Source organism: Sinohyriopsis cumingii, chromosome 14 (assembly GCF_028554795.1).
Source record: "Sinohyriopsis cumingii isolate HCF-2022 chromosome 14, ASM2855479v2, whole genome shotgun sequence".
In the NCBI taxonomy this organism is placed as follows: Eukaryota; Metazoa; Mollusca; class Bivalvia; order Unionida; family Unionidae; genus Sinohyriopsis; species Sinohyriopsis cumingii.
The window spans coordinates 114,055,140-114,080,070 of NC_142974.1; the positions used below are offsets into that span (position 1 = coordinate 114,055,140).

At 34.2% G+C, this 24,931-nt stretch overlaps 1 protein-coding gene across 1 annotated transcript in view; it reads left to right on the plus strand.

The window, feature by feature from the left end:
• LOC149784636 (uncharacterized) overlaps positions 1 to 24,931 on the plus strand; it is a 129,816-nt gene that overhangs the window by 78,247 nt on the left and 26,638 nt on the right. Inside the window, exons 11-14 of the mRNA XM_089932694.1 lie at positions 1,539 to 1,787; positions 13,884 to 14,005; positions 20,584 to 20,951; positions 22,957 to 23,078. Coding sequence (XP_089788820.1) covers positions 1,539 to 1,787; positions 13,884 to 14,005; positions 20,584 to 20,951; positions 22,957 to 23,078 — 861 coding nt within the window. The remainder of the gene's footprint in view (positions 1 to 1,538; positions 1,788 to 13,883; positions 14,006 to 20,583; positions 20,952 to 22,956; positions 23,079 to 24,931) is intronic.

Below are 24,931 nucleotides of genomic sequence, written 5' to 3' on the forward strand. Positions count from 1 at the left end.
CCGTATCATAGTGCAGATAATGACACTAACCTCTCACTTAATGCCACACTCAGAGTATAGCCAAGAATGTTAAATAAATTCAAGCATGAAGGCTTACTACATGTGAATATTTAGCATAAAAGACAATTGCAGTTTTTCAGATCATTGAGCAGATTATGCCACAAGAAGGCCTTAAAGGGAATACAGATTATGCCACATGAAGGCCTTCAAGGGAATACAGTTTATGCCACATGAAGGCATTTAAGGGAATACAGATTATGCCACACTAAGGCCTTAAAGGGAATGCAGATTATGCCACAGTAAGGCCTTAAAGGGAATGCAGATTATGCCACATATAGGCATTAAAGAGAATATTGAAGAAGTCTGGAGTGAGCTGAGCACAATCTTATACAAACTGACTGACACCGAATTCTGTAAAAACGAGGTGCAAATAAAAGACTGGTTTGTGACCAATTCAAACAAAATTGTGTCAGTGATAGAGGCAAATAATGCAGCCTGCCTAGGACACAACATAAACCCAAGATTAGACCCTTGGTTTCAAATTGGGAAAGAGTCTTGTGCAGAAGACAGAGTATGTATAATGGAATATAGTAAATGAATTTAAATATTTTAACAGAAATTATAAATTTGTGGTTGGAAGTAGGGATTTCTTACATGTGTCTTGTCCAGCCACTATGCATGTTTATTTTAACACTACATATAATTACAAAATAGAATCTACTCGTATAATTGATTTATCAGCATGGTTGGGTGGTAAGGATTAAGTGGTAGGGTTGGGTGTGATAACTGTGATTTAGCTAGAAGGTACACATTTATATTTTAATACTGCTTTTAAGTGTAGAATGGTTTATCTACATTGATTTGTTTAGTAGAGCATTTAGGTTGGTGGTGGGGGCACACAGGAGTGCTTTCTATTTAGCATAGAAACAATGTTTATAACTAGTTAGAAAAACTATGACTGGATGCCAGTATGTATGTAAGATTGTTGCATTTATTCTTACTGTATAGTTGATAATCGATAAAATAGCTCCAATAAGCAAATGTTTTTATTATATATAATGCAAGTCCACCTCTAAATAAAATGTGTCTACATCTGTCTGTTTATATATTGACATTGTCTGAGAAAGTATTATTGATTTTGTGTCCATGATATCAGGTTCATATTGAATGGCCATGGTAATGAATTTCTATGTTTCTTGCAAAAAGGCTAAGATAATGACTGTCCTAACAAGTGTTGAGTTGAGACTAAATTAAGTTTACATGTATTAGGAAAGAATGTTGACACAAAAATGTAGTACTATAATGAAAATATCAGTGTTTAGGAAATGATTGTGGCGTTTCTGGGAGTTTGTAATGCAGACAACAAAATTGTCCGAAAGTAATCGCTATGTTCATCATAGACAACATTTGGATATATTATGACAAAAATTATTTATCACCATGAAAGAGTTCATCAGTATAGAAATAATTCCACCTGTCATTCTTATACAGGATATACATTGTCTCTTACTGAATGTGGATTGAATTTTCATTTCTAGAAACGTCGTGAACAAGGTCTGAAATATTTAACGGAAATCCGCTCTTATCTAGGAGACAAACCAACCATTGTTCACTTGGTTGATAAGGACTTTGCCATTGACAATACAATTGTGGACAGTGAATTAGAGGAGTTGAAGAGGAAAATTGTAGAAGTGGCTTCACAGCAGCCATACTGGGGAGAGCAGATACCCACTCGGTGGTTTCTTCTAGAACAGCAGCTGATGAAGCTTATGGATGCTGGAATGAAGGTACACATTTAAATTAATGATTACCAACACCAATGACATTTATGTGAATCCCTTGGATTAAAGATCCATAAAAGCTGATTTTGAGTTGTCCTGTTGTTCAAGACAAATGAAATATAATTTTGGACCTGTACGCTATGCATCCATCAGTTCAGTGTGGCAAGTGGCTTCAGAGTCTTGAAATGTAAACCACATTAGAGATAATCTGTCCATAACATCAACATTTCCAGAAACTTTCCTATAACCAACAACAGCCATAAAATTCTTGCCAGTTTTATCCTACATTTGACAACAATACTCTCAAGCTAATGAAATTTTGTTTTGGCTCAGTGAACAAGTCTTTTAGAAATCTGTGTCTGCTATTGTATATATATATAAATTAAAATATTGACCACAGTCTTTGGATAAATATGATGACTATTATATTAATAATTCATAATTTATTTTGAGCTAAGAGAATTTCTCTTGAAAAGATTATTTTTCAAGGTTTCCATGTAGTTATAGTAGACCTCTTTTGACCCACCACAGAATTCACTTTTCTTCAATGTTGTTGATCTTCAAATAAGACTGATCCAATTAAAAGATCTTGTTCATCTACTCTTAAACAAATTTTGCCTCAAGTTTTAGATCTACTTGTACAATCAGTGCAGTAAGTTTTAGCTCGACATATCATATAACAAAAGTGCTTTTGGGAAGACCTTTTCTCTCTCATCCATTAGCACAAGTTGTTATCAAAACTCATAAACTAAATGAAGGGATGCCTTGAAACTATACTTAAATATTCATCCCGAGGTTTAGATTGCCCAAGGTGAAAATGATACTGATTGGACATCCAGTATGGCCCCCACAATCCACAGCTTGAAAATATTATCACTTACAGCTGAATGGCCGTTCATATCCCCATGGGATGTTCACCAGAAGATCTCGTATAATTTTTAGTTGTCCCTACATGAAATTGTTGTCACTTGGCCATACTGAAAATCTTACTAAGATCTTGAACATATTGTCACTACATCTCCTACATAGAAAGTCATATTCTAAAGTTTTTTTTAATACAAGAAATGTTCTTATGATATATAGTTGGTCCTATGTGAAAATGTTGCTGTTTGGACACCCATTATGACCGCCACAGATGTCATCTAAAAAATGTTATTACTGCAACTACATTTGAATTGATGGACATAGTAGCATTGAGTTTTCACTGAAAATATTCTTGTGATGTTTTGTTGTTCATAAAGTAAAGTCAACCTGATCTTAAATCAAATATGGCCATCAGAACAAACATCTTGAAAATTTTGTTACGACTACTTGAGTCCTTCTAACTGGAAAATCAGTCTACATGGGGTTTTCATTGGTAGATTTGTATGGTACATCATTGGTCTTGAGTGAAAATTGTACTGATCTGACATCCAATATGGTTGCCACAGTGGCCATCTAAGGAATATATATGTAGATGTTATTGCTCCGTCTCCTACATGAAAAGTCATATGAACTTCTTATGATGTTATATTGGATCCAACTAGAAATGGTGTCAATCTAACACTCAATATGGCCACCATGGCAGCCATCTTGAAAGGCACATTATTGTCACTCCTAAATATGTAGTAATTTTGTCCTTGCTTTCATCAGAAGGCTAATAAAATAAAGAGTTGGTCTTAAAAGAAACTGGTGCCAATTTGACCTCTAATATGGATGACAGCTAGCTTGTTACTATGCTTAACCGTAAAGTGATATAAACATGGTGTTTTCACTAGAACACCTTTTTACTAATTCTGATCACATGGTTGGTATCTGACAACTCATGATATGGCTACTTTAATGGCCGTATCAATTAACATTGGGTATTTACTGAAAGACTTCTCATGATAATAACATAATATTCAATGCAAATGATGCCACTGAAAATCCTTTTATCGCTCTTCTTCCTAAACGGAAGGTGTTATTGGCATCCATCTAAAGTCTTTAAATGATGTTTTGTTTGTCGTAAATGAAAATGTTGGATATCATCATACAGTATGACCATCACAGTTGCTTATTTGAAAATCTTGTTGCTCAAGAATATCACTGATGGTTTCAACAGTTAGCAGTTAAAAAGAAGAAAATTCTGATCATGAATTCCTGGAAATTCTCTGATTGTTGGTCCCAGTCACTTTAAGGAACATCTTGTTCAAAGATTTAATTAAGAGAAGCATTGAAGAGATTTTGTGATATATTCAATACTTCACAAATGAGCACTGTAAAGAAATTTTGCAAAAGTGTTACACTGTTGTTTGAACTTACAAGGATGCGATATGATGGGCTTTCTCTCTTGGTTATATTAACCATCATGACATGCATATTGCTTTCGAGATTGGTATATCCATTACACAGTCATTCTTGTTATATTTAAGAGCACCAAACTGAGATTGTATAAAATATTTGGTAAGATTTTGGTAAATTGTGTGAGACTGTTTATCATTTATGTGGTCATCCGTCATGGATCACTGCCATGACATCTCTGTCTGCATTGGTTCGAGACTCTGGCTCGGCCATTGTGGGTATGTGAGAAAACTTGATGGTAGCTTCCGATGGGTCAGTGGTACTTCTCAGGTATTTCCTGGGTCAGTTATACTTACCCCTATGTATAGCCTATCATTTGATGAAACATGTTGTTAAAAACCACAATAATAGCACAGCACAGTCATGCAGAATGAATGAAGTATGAACATTGTCATGCAGATTGTGCATATTGGGTATGCACGTAGCCATGCTTATTTTGTGAAGAATGTATATAGTCAGGCAGAGTGTGTGGGATATGCACATAGTAATGTAGTTTGTTGGGGTGTATGCACATAGACATTCTGAAATGATGCTACTTGTATTAAAGCTAAAATAGTTATGAACCTTTTGCTAAGTCTTGTTAAATATCTCTTTAAATATAGTTTAATTAAAGTTCTTTTAGGAATATTTTGGAACGAAAGACTTATAGGAATCTGCATTTTTATCTTCATATACATATTTTGGTTTTAATATATATCATATTTATTACTTGAGTCATATTTTTCGGTAGGTTGAATGTGAGTACAGGTGGCTGATATCCCAAGGTTGACTTATTTGGTTCACTTTATTGTACATCATGTCTGTGATTAATTTCATAAACAATGAGATATAGCAGTCACTATGTCCAATTGTTCACCCATCTGGTGTTACTGTTTGGTAAAAACATTTTTTGTTTTATTAAAGACCATGATCTTCATTTTTCCTTCTATATAGCATCATGTTTTTGGGAAATATCTCCTGTTTTCATCATTAGATTATCATGAGAAAGTACATGCCTATTTGTCTATCTACCAGTATATGAGCTGGATCTGGATCTAAAGGTACTATGTATAACTTGTGGATGATATGGAGTTAAAATTAAATCTACAATTCATGGATGAATTGGTTCTGGTGATACTTAGTGTAAATTACTATGACGAGAAATGTAGTACTATATATAATTGGTATTAATAATTTGAATATTGTGCGTAATTGTCATTGATGAATCTAGCATTACTATATATTCGGGCTGTATTCTTGTTGCTTACAAAATGAGTGATGAAGCTTTCAGTACTTAAGTTACTGATTCCAAAGCAAGTTAGATTAAAAAAGCATTCTGAATAATAAAAAAACATATTGAGGTTTTAAAAAATCGCAAACTTTAAGCTGAATTATGCCAATATAATTTAGAAATTTACTTAGCTGAAATCATGTGTGCATGTAGAGAAGGGATTTATATAAATAATTAGATTATTCAATGTGTAATTTGTGCAGTTTGGCTTGTATACTAGAGTCATATGAATGTCAACAATTAAAACAATTTACCCATCAGTTTAGCACTACATTAAACCTTGTACGTTGCCTAGGGAATGCAGTTGTTTTTTTTTTTAAAATTATAGAGCTTGGATTCAGCATTAAGTACCAGAATTGGTCATGTAATGTAAAGTATAAAATGAAATTCCTCTTGCTTGTCGAATGAAGCCTGATTTAATGAAATATGCACTACATCAGTGGGTTGCTATCACTATATGAAATTAAAAAGAACCTGTGCTTTGTGCCCAGTTTAAAAATCTAACAGGAAGCCGTGGAGCTCATGGTATTTAAAACTGCATTAATTTTTCTGAAACTGTATTAGAATTTGTAGAGGTCATAAAGTACTCCACAGACATTTTAGTTTAGCATGATGTTTGCCTTTGCTGCGTCAGATCACACATCTGGTTTCCTAAGTCAGCTATTATAGCAAATTATGCTATTTCATCATTATATAGCAGTTTATGCTGTTTCGTTATTATATAGCAGTTTAGCCATTTCATATGAAATATTTCTGCAAAAGGATATCATCCATTCTGAATACATTGCTAGTTTAGAAAGATTTGATGAAACAATGCTACCTTTCATTAAATTATTTTACTCAGCCTTCAATGATTCATTAATGTCCAGTGATGATTGCAAATATGTATATGATGTGATATCACACTTAAACCAGAACACACTTGGTGACCTTTAAGCATAACTGCCAACCTTTATTATTTTACTGCAGGTCTTACAGAAATTACCCTTTAGGTAATAATAATAATGATAGCCTAATAATAGAAAATATGATTAGTACAGTCAAACACAGATATTTTCTGGATGATCTGGTCAGGGTTAACTACATAAGTGCTGTACTACTACAGCGTCATTCTTGTTCTTCATCCAATAATGGATGGTGTATATGGCTGGGACGATCCATCTCTTGTTGGAGATTCGGATGACCTCACATTTGTGATAATTGAGATCCATTTGCCAGTCTTTTTCCCATCGTTGTAGCCAGTCTAGATCTGCTTGTACCAGTATTGCATCCTGATACAAGTCGATTACTTTGTACAGCAATCTGTCATCAGCAAAAAAGGCTAACTTGGGAATCGACTCCCAATGGCAAGTCATTGATGTAAATGAAGAACAACAGAGGACACATGACTGTTTCCTTGAGGTATGCCTGAAGTCAAGGGTGATGATGCAGATTGCTGACCTTCTAGCACAACCTGTTGGTTTCTCCCATCTAAAAAGCTGTTTGTGCACTCAAGGTTCTTTCCCCGGAAGCCATAAGGATGAATCTTGCACAACCTGTTGGTTTCTCCCATCTAAAAAGCTGTTTGTGCACTCAAGGTTCTTTCCCCGGAAGCCATAAGGATGAATCTTGGCTGCAAGGTGCTTATGAGGGACTTTATCAAAGGCTTTGATGAAGTCAAGTAGGACTGCGTATATCTGTTCTTTGTTGTTAAGACCGGCTGCTAGATCCTGAAGTGTGAATATAAGTTGGGTCCAGCATGATCTCTTCTTTGAGAAGCCATGTTGTGTTATCATATAGGATGTTTTTGCTTTTGAGAAACTGCATCAGGTGACTATGGATGATGTGCTCCATGACTATGCAGCAGACTGATGACAAGGAAACTGGCCTGTAGTTTGATGCTTTGTTTTTTTCACCTTTCTTGAACAATGGGCTGACAAATGCTCCTTTCCAGTTGTCTGGAGTCCGGCCCTGCTCTGATAAGGCTTGGAATAGGAAAGTTATGGCTGGATATATTGAAGGTGCCATCTCATTCAAGAACCTTGATTAAATCTGGTCAGGTTGAGTCGCTTTATAAGGGATAAGGTTTAGGAGGAGCTTAAATATTAATTTCTTATTAATCTGGATTAGTGGGGCAGTCGGAATGTTGCAAGTACCGAGATCAGGCATGTGGGTAGTGTCTTCAGTAGTGAAGAGTGACAAGAGCTGGGCGTTCAGGATTTATGATTTGTCAGATGGACTGGAATGGATTGTGCCATCCTTCTTCAGAGGGGAGACTTCAGAACCATCACATGTTTTACTTTTCATGAAAGAGTATAATTTCTTCCTGGTGCTTGGGTTGCAGATCATATCACTGACATAATGATTGTAAGCATTCCAGTAGAGTAATTTTTTGCATATGCCAGTATTTGTTCCAGTCTTTGGTATGGTTTATCTGTCTTGCTGTCTGATATATCTTTCTCTACTTAACCTGATGGTTACACCATGGTCGGCTGAATCTACAAGATGGTACTTTGAGGGGACGTAGGTATATACATTTTTGTTTAATTTTTTATTTATAGGTGTGGTTAACTCGTGGTATAAATGTAGATGAGAATTTTATGAGACTGGTGTGCATGGCTTTTGTTTGTTTGGAATTACATTGGTGTAGATCATTACTATGCTTTGGTCACTGATCCCAGGCATAGGAGAGCACTTGACTACTAGGGAAGGGCGGACGGTCAAAAATATGTTGAATGTGTTGTATCTTGTTGTGAAGTGGACTATTTTTCATTCACCATGTTAATGAAGGCTTGTTTGATAGGTATGGAGTAATTATGGCCTGACATAGAGTCATCTGTCCAGTTAGTATCAGGTAGGTAGGTGTGCTCCTCCCCCTGTTCACAATGGGTGGTCCTTCTATTGAGAGGACTCTTCTGTCTTCTTGTTATTGTTATCAGTGGTTCTGTAAATACTTCCAACAATGAGTAGTTTCATCAAGCTGGTGCATATAAAAACAGGTGCTACGAACTCAGATTTAATATGTCTGTTTCTGTCGAATTGATGCTTGATCTAGTGATGATGGCCTCTCCACTATGGGAACTTCTTGGTCTATCTCTTCTTGCAATGAATCTATATGTATCTGGCAAAACTTCATTCTTGCCAATAGAAGGGTATAACCATGTCTTGCTATCAAGTACGATGTCAAGATTGCAATACTCAACCATGGTCCAAAAGGTTTCTCTTTTGGCACATATTTTTTGAAGGTTAATGCCCAGGACCCATAATTATTTCTTTGATATGGGGACTGACTTTCTAAGAGTATTTGGTGAGGATGAACATTTTGACAGACCAGTGTTAATGCTCGAGTTGAAGGATGAGATCAATGATATGGTTGATTCAGAGTGACTGGCTCTGCTACATGAAGTAGGGATGCTCCTCAAAATGGATTGTGTTGAAGTTTTGTACGCTGCAGTTACAGCAATACCAACTCAATTATATTAGTTTGCATGGTCCATATGCTTAATACACATATGCAAGCATTTATATGGAACCATTTCTCGCAGCCTGTGCAGGAAACCAAGCATATCTTTTTAGACCATATGCATGCCTTTTCGCATATATGGCATGCATATCTCACCACTCTGGGGCCTGGGTTTGGTGACAATCTGATACATTCAAGATAAGTAAAGAAAATGTAAGTGACCAGTCTTGCATCTTTTAGGTGTCGAATATAATGCATGTTTCCTCTGTGATTTGAAGTTGCATGGGAACATACCAGGAAAAATTGGTCATGGATACCTCTTTGGTGGCAAGCAGTTGGTAGGAAAAGGATATCTCTCATGTTCCATAATGTGGACAAGATGATTGATATTAATGGTATTAGGATATGATCATTCATATTTCAAACAATTAGACAAATAAAACTCCAAGAAAACCAAGAAACTGTATTCTGCAAGTAGCTCACGTTGGACAACTCAGCACATGCGTACCCCACGTATGAATTGGAGAATGTTTACCAGTAGAACCAGATTGTTTGGTGGTTCTTCCCTGGGTTTTCCTCAATTCCTCCTCAACCAGATATACTTGTCACCATGTACAGCCTAGCATACCAAATTGTAGATTGTAGTCATTCACACATCCTTACAAAAAACTCTTTACTCTGCTTGCTTTATATCCATTTAAGTTCTCCAATATGTCCAACTGATTTTATCGCTCCAAGGGCTCAACTCAACATATCTGATCACCTTCAAAGTTATTTAATCTATCCATCTGATCACTATATATATACATATGTGTGCATGTGTGTGTGTGTTCATGTGTGTGTGTGTGTGTGTAGTATGTATGCTGTGTCAGTGATATACAAGATGTATAATTGTTTCATTAAAATGAAACGAGGCTTGCCAAGTTTCCTTTTAATAAAAAATGTATACGAGTACACTGTATACAGATTTGTTTTTATATCAAGTACAAATACACATACTTACACTTTGAAAGGAGCTAAAATATGTTCAGGGCAACTGTGTATTGACCGAGTGAATGCACTCTCACAGCCTTGTGAGTGAATTTGTAGCAAAATATAGTTCTGTGCCTTTTCATGTTGTTCTCAATCACATATGCAAATTGATTAGTTAATTGTTTTCTTTTGAACTTCTATTTTTGTTCACATTTATTAAATCAATATAATACACACTTATGATTTAAACATGAGATAGTGTTCTTATGAGGAAAGTAGAGTACAACGAACAAATTAGCTTCTTGTACACACTCAACTCTCAGGCATTCACGTACTGGGGTATATAAATTAGTGTGGAATATAAACTAAGTGAAATGATGAACCAACAAGAGGTAATTAAAATATTTTAATATATTTACAATTGATCTAAGTCAGTAATCTGCTTAATTAACATTACGATTAACCATAAAATTCTATCTCATTCTCGCTCTCTCTCTCTCTCTCCTTTTCTTTTAGACAGTTTGACTTAACTGTACCATTATTCATAGGTCCAGAGACATTGATACAAGTGAAAATCCCAAACCCTCATATTTTCATGGATTTTTGCCCGTATCTTGCTACAATGGTCGAAAGAGAGAGAGAGCGAGAGCAGGGGAGGCACCGTTTGGACATTTTCATATCTAATTAATAATAATCGATCTTTAGAACATTATAATTGGTTTAAGAAAAAACAGCAACAAATCATGCAATATGTTACAATATGTGTGCCATGTAACCGCCAAATTTAATTTATAGTGTCGACAGGCTATTGCAACTATGTATCATTGATATTATAAACACTGTAGATAGAACCCAAGGAAAGTGTAAACATACTGTTATATTCTTTCAGGTTACCTGGTGTAAGTTCATTGTTTTTCTCTCATAATCCATATTTCTACATTTGATGCCCCTATAATGCATAATAGGGGAGAGGGGAACATAAAAATGAAATGATTGCAATGAAATTATGTACCACGTTAAATTCATTTAGAAAACAGGGACAATTAACTTTTTTCATTATTTTCTCGTGTCATTAATGATTGATTAGTGGAAAATCATCATTGATATATAGGTCTGCAATTAAAGAATGTGCATTTGTGTGAATTATGTATTTGAATTATTGCTCCAATGGCTGATCACAGTTTGCAATTTGTTACACCAAAAGTATTACACACACAAGTACTCCAATCAAACCATCTGATCAATATATACCATCCTTGTAACCCATTCAATGTCTGATCAATTTATATCTAAGTAGACCAGTTAATCAAGTACACTGGTTAATCAAGTACACCGGTTAATCAAACTGATTAAACATTATATCCCACTCAAATTACTCCACCTAGTAAAACTGATCTTAACCACAGCTGCCATGACATTTTCTTCTAACCAAAGCAACAAACCTTAAAATGGTATTTCTATAATAATGTGCCAGAAATGTTTGCTGTTTGTGTTGTCATGTGTAAATTCACTAATTTATGGCATATCATCAGTGACATTAGTTGTAAATTAACATGAATTTATGTTATATTTATTGCTTTTGAGGGAAATAAAGGAAACCCCTGAACAGAATATGCTTTACCTTGAAAAACGTAATTTTTAATGATTAGGAGCAATAAAGCGCATGACCAACAATAATCCAGTAGTAGTAGAAGTAATAATAATAATAATAATAAATACTTTATTTTACAAGGATAACTAAATATAATATACTATTCTCCCCTGATGATCTCGCAGTACAATAAATATATGATATGCATGAACAGAGCAAAATGGGGAGAATGTATTTGAGTATTTCATTAATTAAAGTGACACCTGCTCATCATGATACAGTTCTATTTTGAACACATGTTGATTTGTGTCTGACCTAATGGCTTTGTGTAGTTCATTTCATAAAACAGTACCATAGTAACCAAATTATTTTATAAACTTCATGCATTCGGAAAACGTATCAGGCACTAAATCATCGTAGTTTTCTCAATTTAGGTTCTTTGTTTTGTTTATCTGACTTAAAATAAAATATACATGTACCACATTCAGATATTGAAAACAACTGTCATTTTTAATTTTAAACATTAATAATGACTTATAGGCTAATCGGTCTTTAAATTTCAGCTTTCAATTCCAGGAATAGAATTTTGGAAGCCGTATCAACTTGTAAATCTAGAAAATTAATGGGGCCTTTTTCAAATTTGTGGATTGTTTCATACTTGATACCAATTCTATTTCCCCAAATTGCGCAGAACTAGTCAAGAAGGTTAAGAATGCTTGCATTGTATAATAATTTGTGATGTTTGATTGGCAGATAACTTTGTATCTTCTGTAAAAATTAAGTTCTTGAGCTTACAGGAGAGGAAACATGTTTCACTTGCTTGCACTAGTCTAGATTCTTATCATCATGGACTCCCAAGAGTCAACGTTTTTAATTCTAATACATATTTCTTAAATATACAGCTCAAGATTTAGATATTTGTTCACTGATAGTCTTTAATTAGCTCATATGAGATCCTGATTAGGGAAGAGTGAATTTCTTTGTACAGTTCTTTGAAAGGCAACCATTGAGATGCCTTGTAACTTCTTCTTCAAACAACTTGGATAAAGTTGGCAAAATATATATTGATCTATAATTATCTGGATTTGATTTTCAAATCTTTTTTATTAATAGGCATAACATTTTAATTGAGATAGAAGATTATCTTAGTAACGATTTGGTTATTTATGTCGGTAAGAGATGGGGTAATAAAATCAAATTTTAAGATGAATGGACCTATCTGATCCACTTTGGTTTACTTCTTAGAATTAAATATTTTAGTTTACTTACTACTTCTACACATAACATAACTGGCATAGTGAACTGTACATTTTCAGGGATTCTAGACTCAATTAACCCGTAACTTTGTATTTTTGCATTTGTATTCGGTATATTGGAAATTATGTTTGTTACATTAACAAAGTGCTTGTTGGATCTGTTAACATTATCTTGCATCTCATCAGTCATTAGTTGATATGATATCTTACTGTTTCTTTTTGGATCTGTCAGAAACTTCCACATTTATTTTCAACGATTGTTTTGTAATAATTTATCTTAGCAGATTAAATCATAGAAGTACTCCAGTTATGTCAGAGGTTATGGTTGTGCCAATGATAATTTATGTGTTATCATGAGGCTGGATACAACAAGGGCCCATTTTTCTATAGGAAAAGGAACACACAAGAACACAGTTCCCATGGGGCAGGGAAAACACAAGGTCCAATGTTTATTGCATAGTTTGGAGTTGTTTAATGTCAGAAAATTTGATACCATATTTTGAACTTCAACAAAATATTTTAAAAGATATTTTATGGGAAATAATACTTTTTTCTTTCTTCTGACAATGAATGTTACTTTGCCAGTGACTGCTACTTGCCATATGGTGGTTTTTCAGTCTTAAAGAAAATGCAAGCATGTGATGCAATGTCACATGTTTTGATAAGCAATGTAAGATGTAAGTCATCCAAATCTTATTTCCTTGCCATGGTTTCACTATGTGAATAAATAAAATTGTAAAGAATTAACTGTTTGTCATTTGCTGATCCAGTGGGTTAGGTGATCAGGCAATGTCTTGAGTTCATTTGGTTATTGGCAATGTATTTTTGTAACCTGTGGTGCACATTTGTTCATGAATACAGAACACATTATAGAAGTGATCAAGCAAGACATAAGATCACTTGGATATTGGCAAGGTATTTTATGTAACCTGTGGTGTACACATACTAGTTGCTGATGAATACAGAACACATTATAGAAGTGATCAAACAAGACATAAGCTCACTTGGATATAGGCAAGGTTGAATTAGGATACCTGTATCAACTTGTATCTTGGTCAGGTCCAATTATGTTAACTTTATCTCTTTCAATATTGGCAAGGTCACATTAGATGACATATTTATATTGCTATAGGAAGATTATGTTATGTAATAACAATGTCATGATGGCCGTTTAAAGCAACTTAAAACATGTATTTATAAATGTAGTAAAATTCATCAAATTAAGGGCTTTGACGACTTGCAATTGCAGGTGATTTCTCGCAGTGCAGTGGAAGAGTTAAACAAGGAAGGAACTGTCCAAATAAAAGACAGTGAAGAATTGGATCTGTTTCTTAAATATCTACATGAAACAGGAACAATCATCTACTTCAGGTGAGATTATGAGAAAGGTAACAGTCTGGTATGATGTGATGATACTGGTTTGTAATGATGATTTTAATGTTGTCGATTTTGTGTTGACAAGTTGCTAGTACCAAATGCTGACCTTGACAGTTACTAATAATTACCCTTGACCTATGAAATTTGCTGAATAATAGCAAATTATATGAAAGTAGAATTGTTGTGGAATCTGATATCTTGTTTGGATTTAATCTGTTTCTGTTTTTCTTAAGATTATGTGGAGTTCATCGGGTTAACATGTTTACTTTACAGGAATACCTCATAAATATATGATCTGTACATATTTTTCATATAAAATGCTTGCATGATCAAACTGCTGCTTTTAGCATTTTTCAAGATTTGGAGATTAATGAAAATATATTGTAAGGGAAAGAGACAATTGGCCTTATAAAAAAGATTCACAAAATCAGCACAGCCTTGTAAAAGGAATGTTCCAAGTCCATGGGATAACATGCAGGAATGCCAACACTTATGTATACAGGACATCATGCTATGTTGATTTGAGTATGTCATATGGCAGGAGATAGAATTGCCTATGTCATGTGGAATTTACATAAAAAAATGAATGATTACATATGGATGAGAAATCTAGCAAGAAGCCACTGAGATCCCTGGGGTTAACAACTGCAGGGTTTGAAACTGTACTGGCAGTAATTAAGGTCTAATTGTACGTCAAGAGCTTCTAGCTGAACATATTGTTTACCTTCATCAAATCACACTTCTTAATATTTGAAATACATGTTGTCCGAGTTGGCAATAACAGTAAATGATCTTGCATTAGGCTTCACTAAAAATTACTCTGACTTGTTAGGAAATACTAATTGTTTTATAGAAACGCTTTTGTTTTGGTTGACTTATCTCAGTAGTGATTATTTTAAACACTTCATGTACTTAACTAGTTTGAATTTCTGACATAATGAAAGTAGAACATCCTTTAGTTATTTATATTTTTGTAACTTGCAAAGTGTGCTATGAGGGCACAGTAGACCTTGAGAAAACAACCTTTTGACATTTGACACATACTTTTCATAACCCACTGTGTTAGGAGAAGGAACATATTTCTTTCTAACCTCAATTGAACATACATCTCATGCAACTTTTCGAAACCCCATGTGTCTGGGTGTGGTGGAGACAGAAAAAGAGTGAATTAAGAAAAACCCTCCACATCTCTACTTGCATTCTGATGGACTATTTTGCTGGAGCATAATTGGGGCTGTTACAACACACCAATTTAAATGGTTTTGTACATCTTTCCAAAGTTACATTTGACATATTTTCATGCTAATCCTTTTAGACATTCTATAACAGTGTCAGCAAAGGTCACTGCCTTGATTTCTGTAAACGTCTACTGAAATTAATTCCTTATTAGGGAGAGAACATTTAGTTTTCAAAATGAGGTGGGTTTTGGGATAAATACTTTAAAACAATTGTCATGTTATGACATATAAAAGACATTTATCAATTCCTTATTTTTTGAGAAAAAAAATTTCTTTTCTGACTAAAGTTAACGTAAATATCCTTGTTGAAAAGACAATTCTAGCCCCATACATTAAATGGTCAGTCCCTTGCAGTACACATAAAGTCAGAATTGAGATAGTTCAACATTGTGTTTATTCAGCCACTTGACTACGCCATTATTACTGCTTAAGTGCCAGGCATGTGGTTCACAATTCAATAATTTATGTTTGCTGTTATTTTAAACAGAAACATAACTCAGTTTGGAATGTTATTGTCCATATATCAGAAGATTAATCTTCCTTCCTAACACTGGGATAAATTTATGTTGGTCAAGAGAAGTTCAACAAGGTGTGCTTCTCATCAGTCAGTGTGAATGTTTATTCAGATTTCTTAGAATTAAGCAAAAGTATCAGATTATTGAAAAAAGTCAATCAACCTTTTATCACTATACAAATACTAAATGTATAAGACTTTTGAAATAATGTTTCTTTTGCCAAATATATATAATCAAAATTAAGATGACTAAATCTTCAGAAGGTATCTAGTGGTAAACCACTCTCGATGTCCTAGTTTCTGAACAAAAGCATAAAAGCCATTCAATCTTAACCACCTTATTATGGTAATATGTAAATGACCACATTCAGTTTTAGGTCATTGTAATAATTTTACCAGGTTTTGTATCGTTTTTGAATATCGAGTTTTGACAAAACATCTTAGATTAGCATGATTCAATGAAAACCACTTTACATTAGTGGAATTTGGCATGTATTAATATGCCTTGACTTGACTTTAGTGTAATCCAATAGCAACAGGTAAGTATAAAATGATTAAATGAATTGTTACATTCCCCCTAAAAAAAACTGTACGTGTTTTTCATATTTGCATAATATATTGCAAGTAGTCAGTTATGTGGGAGAATATCATCACAATTACTTCTGCCCCTCAGAAGGCAATTTCACAAATTTCTGTTTCTTGTAGTGGTGCCCACTGACATGGCAATTTCACAGCAATTCATATACTGAACTGGTATCAACTCACATGACAAATTCACCATTTTCTATATACTATAGCAGTATGTGCTTACATGGCAACTCCACCATTTCTGTTTACTGCAGCGATACCAACTCACATGGTAACTTCACCATATTTTGAACACTACAGTGGTATAAACTCAATTGACTTCTTCCATCACATGGCAATTTGAGTATTATGCTCCGGTGGCCTAGTGGTTAGAGCATCCGCCTCGGATGCGGGATGTCGTGGGTTCGATCCCTGGCTGAGTCATACCAAAGACTTACAAAAATGGTACTAACAGCTGCCTCGATTGACGCTCAGCATTAAGAGGTTAGTGTTAGGACTGGTCGGCTGGTGTCAGGATAATGTGACTGGGTGGGACATCATGCTACATGTCTGCGGCATGATGCCCCAGTGCTAGACATCACTATAAACTGCCACATTGCAGACATCGTAGCGATATAACTGAAAAATTGTTAAAGCTACATAAAAATTTCAAATCACACACCACATACACTGTGGTGGTACTATCTTGCTTCAGAATTTTACAATATCCTGTATGCTATCGTGGTACTATCTCATATGGCATATTTACGTAATGTGGTTGCCTATATGGGAGATTGTCATTAGGATCACATCTCACATGACATGACAAGTTGACAATATTCTGTGCACTACACAGATGTTACTATTCTTATCCAATTCAAGTTTTTAATGGAGAAAACTACCAACATAATCAGAAAATACATTTATTTGCAGTAATTCCCATTAGGTTTCCTTATTTGTAATTTTTAACTGTCATTTTCAAACAGGATGAAAATTCACTGGTGGGAAAAATAATTTTTCATCGAACTTTAAATTAAAGTTAAAATGGTTAACATATATGAAACCTAAACACTTGCTACAACTTTACAAGAGAAAAACAAATTATATGTATTCTAGCATCCTTCATCAGTTTGAAAAATTCACAGTATTGTTACAACATTAATTCATAATTCTATATTCATGGGTTTTATACCAACACAGGTCAGCTTAACTGAGCTGTCTTGATTTATCCATGAGAGAGGCATATAGCTCTCATTTCCTAAACATGATGTAGCCAACAAAGTGTCGACAAAACCATGAATAACTTGCTTACATATAAGTAGATAATAAACTTTTTTATCCATGGACAGTAAAAAAATTATCCATACTGTGCAAAATGGATTGTAATCAGTGGAATAAATTATTTTTCAAAAAATGTGATTTAAAAATATCAAGAAACAATATACAAATCCTCTTTATACCCCTATACTCAGAGCTTGGTTCAAACATGAGTTGGCCTTTTAAGATGAAAGTTAGGGAATCAGAGATTACCATGGTACCATGCTGCAACTCTCTATCAATAACTAAAAAGTTAACGGGTCCATAAACATTGGCTGCAGCATAGTCATATAATGGACTTTATTGTGTTTAGATAATATATCAAAGACTTTTAATACAGATCATTGCTACTATGCAGTACTTACAACTCAATGGTTAGAAATGGAGTTTCCTCCCTTTAAGCAAACACCATGAAATGAATGCTTCACAACTATCAATGAATGCTTCATAACTATCAATAATTACAGTCATAAACTGCCAAAGCTCAACCCATCAATATGTATGTTCTGGTTTGGTCAGAATAAGGACTTTAATTGTCATTTCATCAATATAGCATGGCTGTTTACAACCTTGTATCATTTGTATTAATTATCACATGGATGTACATAATTTTCTTCTTACTAATAAAAAAAGTAATGACAAGGCTTTCTAATTATGTATCAATGTGGGTATGTGATAAAGCTGAAAAACTATGGAAAGCACTGAGACCACTTCATATGGAGCCACAGTGAATCAATGGTTAAGGCATAAGACATCTAAATGCATGGTTGTGGATTTCATTCCCAAAAACAAGCAAATTTCCGTCTATCATATGTGATTTATAATACTTTTAGTCATGAATGAAATGATATGCAATCGGGGCATGAATCTGCATAATGTATGTGATTCACAATAGCCCTCATCAAAGAATACTTCTCTGCTTCATGTAATTACAGCATGTTTTGATCATGTATGATCAAATTAAATTCAGCCATTTTGAACAAGAAAATGTCTACAAGATTTTCTATTTATTGCAACTTTCTAGCTTTAGACCACTCAGACACTCCGAGTCCCCAGATTACTTTTATTTATAAAAATGATATATAATGTTGTTGTTGTTGTTGTTCTTGTGAAGTTTAACACCATTTTTCAGCACACGATAGGCTGTACATGGCAGCCAGTATTAATGGTGGAGGAAGAAGCCGGGAAATCACAGGAAAGAACCACCGACCCTCGAGAAGCTACTGGTAAGCTTTCTCACATACCCACATTGGCCGAATCCGAGACTCAAATCCACGCAGACAGAGATGAGATGGCAATGATCCATAACGGTGAGCGCTTTAGACCACTCGGCCACTCGGGGCCCCCATCCGTAGCAGCTCAATTGATTTAGTGACTTAAGAATGATAACAACTCAAAAAGTCATTACTTACTTTCAGATCCTGTGAAATAATGATACTTTTATACAACAGAAAATAACCTTTATTTAATTCCAAATCATATGAAATACTGTTATTTGTATACATATCTCATTTGGATGAGCCATTTCTTGATTCAAAACCTTGTGAAATGCAGCTACTTTATTTAAACAAACACATTCAGATGAAACCTTGAATATTATCATAGACTGCCAAAGCTCAACCCATCAATACCGGTTAAGTTCATAAGTTAAGGAGTTTAAATGTCACTTAAACAACCTGAAATTGCAAACAAAAGCAGCAGCATTATGAAGGTTGCGGACTTCAGATATCATTCTAATGAGGGTCACTCACATTGCATCCCATCCAAATGAGATATGTACACATTAAATCATATCTTAATGAGGGTTGTATACTTTATATCCCATCTTAATGACGGCTGCACACTTTATATCCCAATTTAATGAGGATTATACACTTTATATCCCATCCTCATGATAGTTGCACACTTTATATCCCAATCTAATGTGGGTTGCACAGTTTATATCCCATTCTAATGAGGGCTGCACACTTTATATCCCATCCTATTGTAGTCAGACTTTGCACACATATCATCAAATATAGTAAATGTTACTATAAACACCAACACAAAATTAAATGCTTTTTCTGAGACTACTGATCAGAACCAACCTTGAAGGAAAACACCTTAGTACAGAAAAAAGCAACCTCCCCCCCCCCAAAAAAAAGACATCTTCTCCCATAATAATGAATGCAGTGTTTCAACAGTTGAGTGAAAATATGGTCACTGATGCAAAGGAAGAAACATCAGTACCTTTCAACAACTGCTGAAAAACTCCTGAGTAGGACTGGACTATATCTGACAGAAAGCATCCTGGCATGAATACTTTTTACTTATGAAATACACCGTTATAATAGATAGACAATCTTGTAACAATTTCTTGCTGAATGGCGTTGAATTTAATTTGACCATACTTCATAAAAAAACATAAATTAATTACCAATTTTTCTTTTAAAAGCAGAGAAGTATTCTTTGTTGAGGTCTATCATGAATTGCAGAATTTATGCTGAATTATCTTCTTTACAGAAACAAGAAAAATATGAGTCATAAATTGCAATAAAATAGATATACATTAGCAAAATAAAACTTCTTAGGGAATTGGACAATCCCTAGTAATCAAGCTGAAAAATAATGCATCACATAACAAATGTATGAAAATGTAACAACAGATTAAGTTAAACTTGACCATCTTTGTTCATTCTGTATCAATCTTTATTTCTTATTAGAATAAATAGAAACTATAAATATTCAAATATTAAAGTAAAAAATTAACAATGTTTAAAAGATTTATTTATAGAGTTGTGTTCTGACTGTATATTGTTTCATTCATACCTAAGATGGTTATTAATCTCACACGATATAGGAACATCTGCTGCCTGATTAAGACTGATGAAATATAACTGTTATACATAGAGAAGAATCATTACTTAATTCCACATCTTATTAATACTATTTTTCAGCATTGAAGTATTGAGAGACAATATTGTGTTGGACCCAAAGTGGTTGATTGATGCCCTGAAACTTCTCATCAATGCTCATACTAACCTACCAGAAAGTCATGCTGAAAATGTCTCTCAGTCAAACAGCCCTGCTGACAGTAATGCTGCAAATGGCCCTCAGTCAAACAGTCCTGCTGACAGTAATGTTGAAAATGGCCCTCAGTCAAACAGCCCTGCTGACAGTAATGCTGAAAATGGCCCTCAGTCAAACATCCCTGCTGACAGTAATGCTGAAAATGGCCCTCAGTCAAACAGCCCTGCTGATATTGCCATCACACAAAAATGGCTTGACTTCAAGGACAAAGGAATTCTTACCCCAGAGCTTGTTGGTTTGTCCGTTTGTTACTGTTTGTGGCCTGTTTTAAAAGTATGTGTCTCATTTATATCTCCTCACCAATCAAACTGTGAGAGGGATATAGCATTATTTTTCAATTATTTGTTTTATCTTCAGTGTTACAAATTATATTTCAACATAGATTCATTTAACTTAGTATGTGCAAGTCAGCCATACCAAAAGATGTACAAAATGAATGGTGTGATAGATAGTTTGGTTCTAGCGGTATTACTTAATGTCTCTCTGGTCGCATTTCAAAATACTTGAAATAAAATATATTTGAAGACCACGTCACAAATAGGTAATTTTCAACAGATAACTAGGGGAAGGAGCTTGTCAAGTAAGAAATATATCACTGCAGGTTTAATGATGAAATGGTTACTAAAGTATACTGAGTCTGCCAACAAATTTGTAAAGAGTGAGTTGGTGATGTAAACGTTTTCCTTCATGATAGGAAGTGCAGGCAGTAGTCTTTGAGGTATTTCAAATCCTGTGCATATTATTGATGAAGCTAACTATCTTAAATGTGCACGAGGCTCTATCAAATTTATTCATTTCATCATGGTTGATGTCTGATACAAATATTAGTAAATAAATTTTCTGTTTTACTAGCATATATATTACATACCAGTGAATGTGTTAAGAAATTTACACATCTTTGTCATGTATGCAATATCAGTATCATTACTTATTGAATTAAATTAAGGGATACAGTATCTGGAGTTCACTTAACCATCTCTGGAGATTAGATTAATTATTTCATAAATGATATTGTATTAACATGCTGACTGACTGCATCACCTTGCATAACAACACTTGGAGATCATTTCTGCAAAGAAGAAGTGGAATTCATCTCTGAACCCACGGTTGCATTTAGCAACATTAACAAAGATGCAGTTGTCTGTATAACAGTTATTGGGCAAAGACAAGAATGATAATTTCAGACATTATTCAATGGTGTAATTAGTATAGTTTTTACATGAATCTAATGCCACACCACAAGAAGGCACAATTGTTGCAAATGTAAATATTTCCCAAATAAATATTACCTATGATTATATGAGTTGATTATATGAGTCGTATCGGTAATAATGAGTAATTGATTGGAAGTACATATGTGTGTTGCACCTGATCAGGTTTGGCTTGTCAAACATTACTACTATTCGATCACATTATAATTATAAAAAATATAATGTATGCTCAGTATTACCAGTGTGGGAAAATATATGAAACTGACCGGCAAATCCAAGATGAAATCTCAAAGAGAACCACGCTGCTCAGGAAATACAAAGCATGTGTGTGGTTCCAGATGCTATTTGCAGAATTGTTGCAGCAGCCACTGTTGTTTTGATTGTAGTATAAATCATCAGTGTCAACTAGTAAGAATAAACCAGTTGGAATTGTTGTTGGAACCACATCAATAACAACCAGTGTGACTGACAGAGGTGGTTAAACCATCTCATTAAGGATGCTATCATGACAACCTGTCTGTTTAGGTCTTCTCACAACAGTACAAAGAAGTCTCATTAGAATTAGTAAAATGTGATGTTTATCGGTAATAAAATAATTAACATGGTGGAGATCAAGACAGTCGACAGAAATGGAAAACACCAGCAGCTCTGAGCGCAGATACAGAAGTGGGCGGAGTAAATTTACAGTCAGTATTAATCAGGTAAATGTTTGCCAATGTATGTGATTGTGACTTGTCACATTCCAGTCTGAAAGGTGCGTGTTCGGGATACAATTGGCCGCTTAGTTGAATACTGATGTGGGTCAGAGTTTTGACTCTCCTCTTGCATGAACGACTGTTAGTAGCTTTAACTCCAAGGCATGTGTGCATGATATGTCATCAGGATGTTTGAAGTCTGTGACCCATAAGAATGGGAACAATACGAAATTATGTCATAAATGCATTTAACAAATATATTCTCCTCATATCTCATAATTTACATGGTTTTAGAATGATAAATATAAAACAAGTTTTGTTTGTTTTTTTACAGATGCTATCTGGACAAAGGAGAAGCATCCACAACTTCATGCCAACAAAGATCACATATTGAGGATAATGGAGCAGTTCAATATAATAGCCAAGCCAAGGTCATTTAGTGAGATTGGGGAGAAGGTCAGTTGATTTGAATATTTGAGTTTTCTTTGGTGTTATTTGAAATTATCCATATTGTCAAAGCCTAAAATGTTAAATATGAAAAAAAAAACACATTTGAATAACGCCACTCTAGCTGTATTAATACATTTCATAAACAATTCATAACAAAAAAAAAACTGATAAATGATAAGCATGTAAATGCATTTTAAACAATTACTTGAAAATATATGTTTACAACATATACGGAATCTGGCTATTTTTAAATACTGAACCTGTGCTTGCCATTCTTTAAGGACAATTTGTTAATGGATGCATTTATAAAATTTGCTATTTTTTATATTTTGCTATATTGTGGAAGGAAGATTATTTCTACTGCATCTGTATGTAACTATTATGGTCTTTTGAACTTGAAAGGTGCATGAAGCTGTATGAATGGATATTACTCATTCTGATTAAAGGAGTATATTCATGCAGTTACATCCCTTGATAATGTTTGATGGCTGCAAAGTAGCACTTCATCAATACCTAATCATTACAGTAGCATATGCTCAACAGAGATTATAGGTTAAATATAATCTCATAATATTTTTTAATATGTATGCTTATGATCAATAAAGAAACATGATTATCAATACAATGCAAGTTAGTTTCATCGTTTGGATCCTCTATAATGTAGCATTATTAAAACCCTCCAGACAATCTTTATTTTCATTATTTTAATTGGTTAAATTAATGAAGTTTGGCAGGAAATTTTTATACACTGTGTTTTGAAACGTAAATCCTCATGGACATTCCAGTATTGATTTTGTTTTGTATTTTATATTTTAGCCATTAGTAGAAAGCATGAAAGCAACTTTTAAAATCAGTAAATTTATAAAAATAATGGCGTGGATGGGGACTGAATTACAGCCATCAAAATGATGCTACCCCTGTGCGCGAAATAAATATCAGGGAACAACACTGAACACTAATTGATCAAAATTGTCTAACAATATATTCAGATTGGGGATAATGTGGCAAACATTTTTCTCAATCTCCACTCCATGGAATTTTACCAAATTTTACACAAAAAAACATAGCATGGAGTCGCATAATTGATTAGAATAATGATGATCTGCTGCCAGTTTCAAAGTTAATACAAGACATATACACGAGTTTAAATGACTTCTCAAAATCTGCAGAAAAAAATTTGTTCACACTAAATAGAAAACCATCTAGCTTGAAGGAAATTCAGAGTTTTTACAAATGATCATGTTCCCAGTAAATTATATTTGCCATTACAAAATGAAATGGAAACCACTTCTCGACAATGACATAATTTAACGAAAAGTATATAGGGAGATAGGGCTTTCAGAGTTATATCAAAAATGCAGATTGACTATTTAATGGCTGTCTTAAATTCTTCTTAAAAACACAGGACAGAATTTCAAAATTAAAAGACTCTGACATAAAACGATATTTGTTACAAATTTCACAAAAAGATGCCAATTAGACACCATATATGACTGTCACTTAAAAAGACTTAAAACTACTTCACAGACATTAACCAATTTGTACAGAAAGAATGCTGGCTGGGATTTGACCTCTTCAGTTCACCTGGTCATAAAGCTTTATGGTTGGCCCAGGATCCATTGTGTGATAAGGTTAAATGAGCCTTATAGTATGGCCCAACATACATTTTGTCATAAGGTCACATGAGCTTATGACATGGTCCAACATACATTGTGTCATAAGGCCTCATGAGCTTTATGTTATGGCCCATGATCCATTGTGTCATAAGGTCACAGTAGATTTATGGTATGGCCCTACATCCATTTGTCATAAGGCTTCATGAGCTTTATTGTATGCCCCAAAACATCCAGTTGAATAAT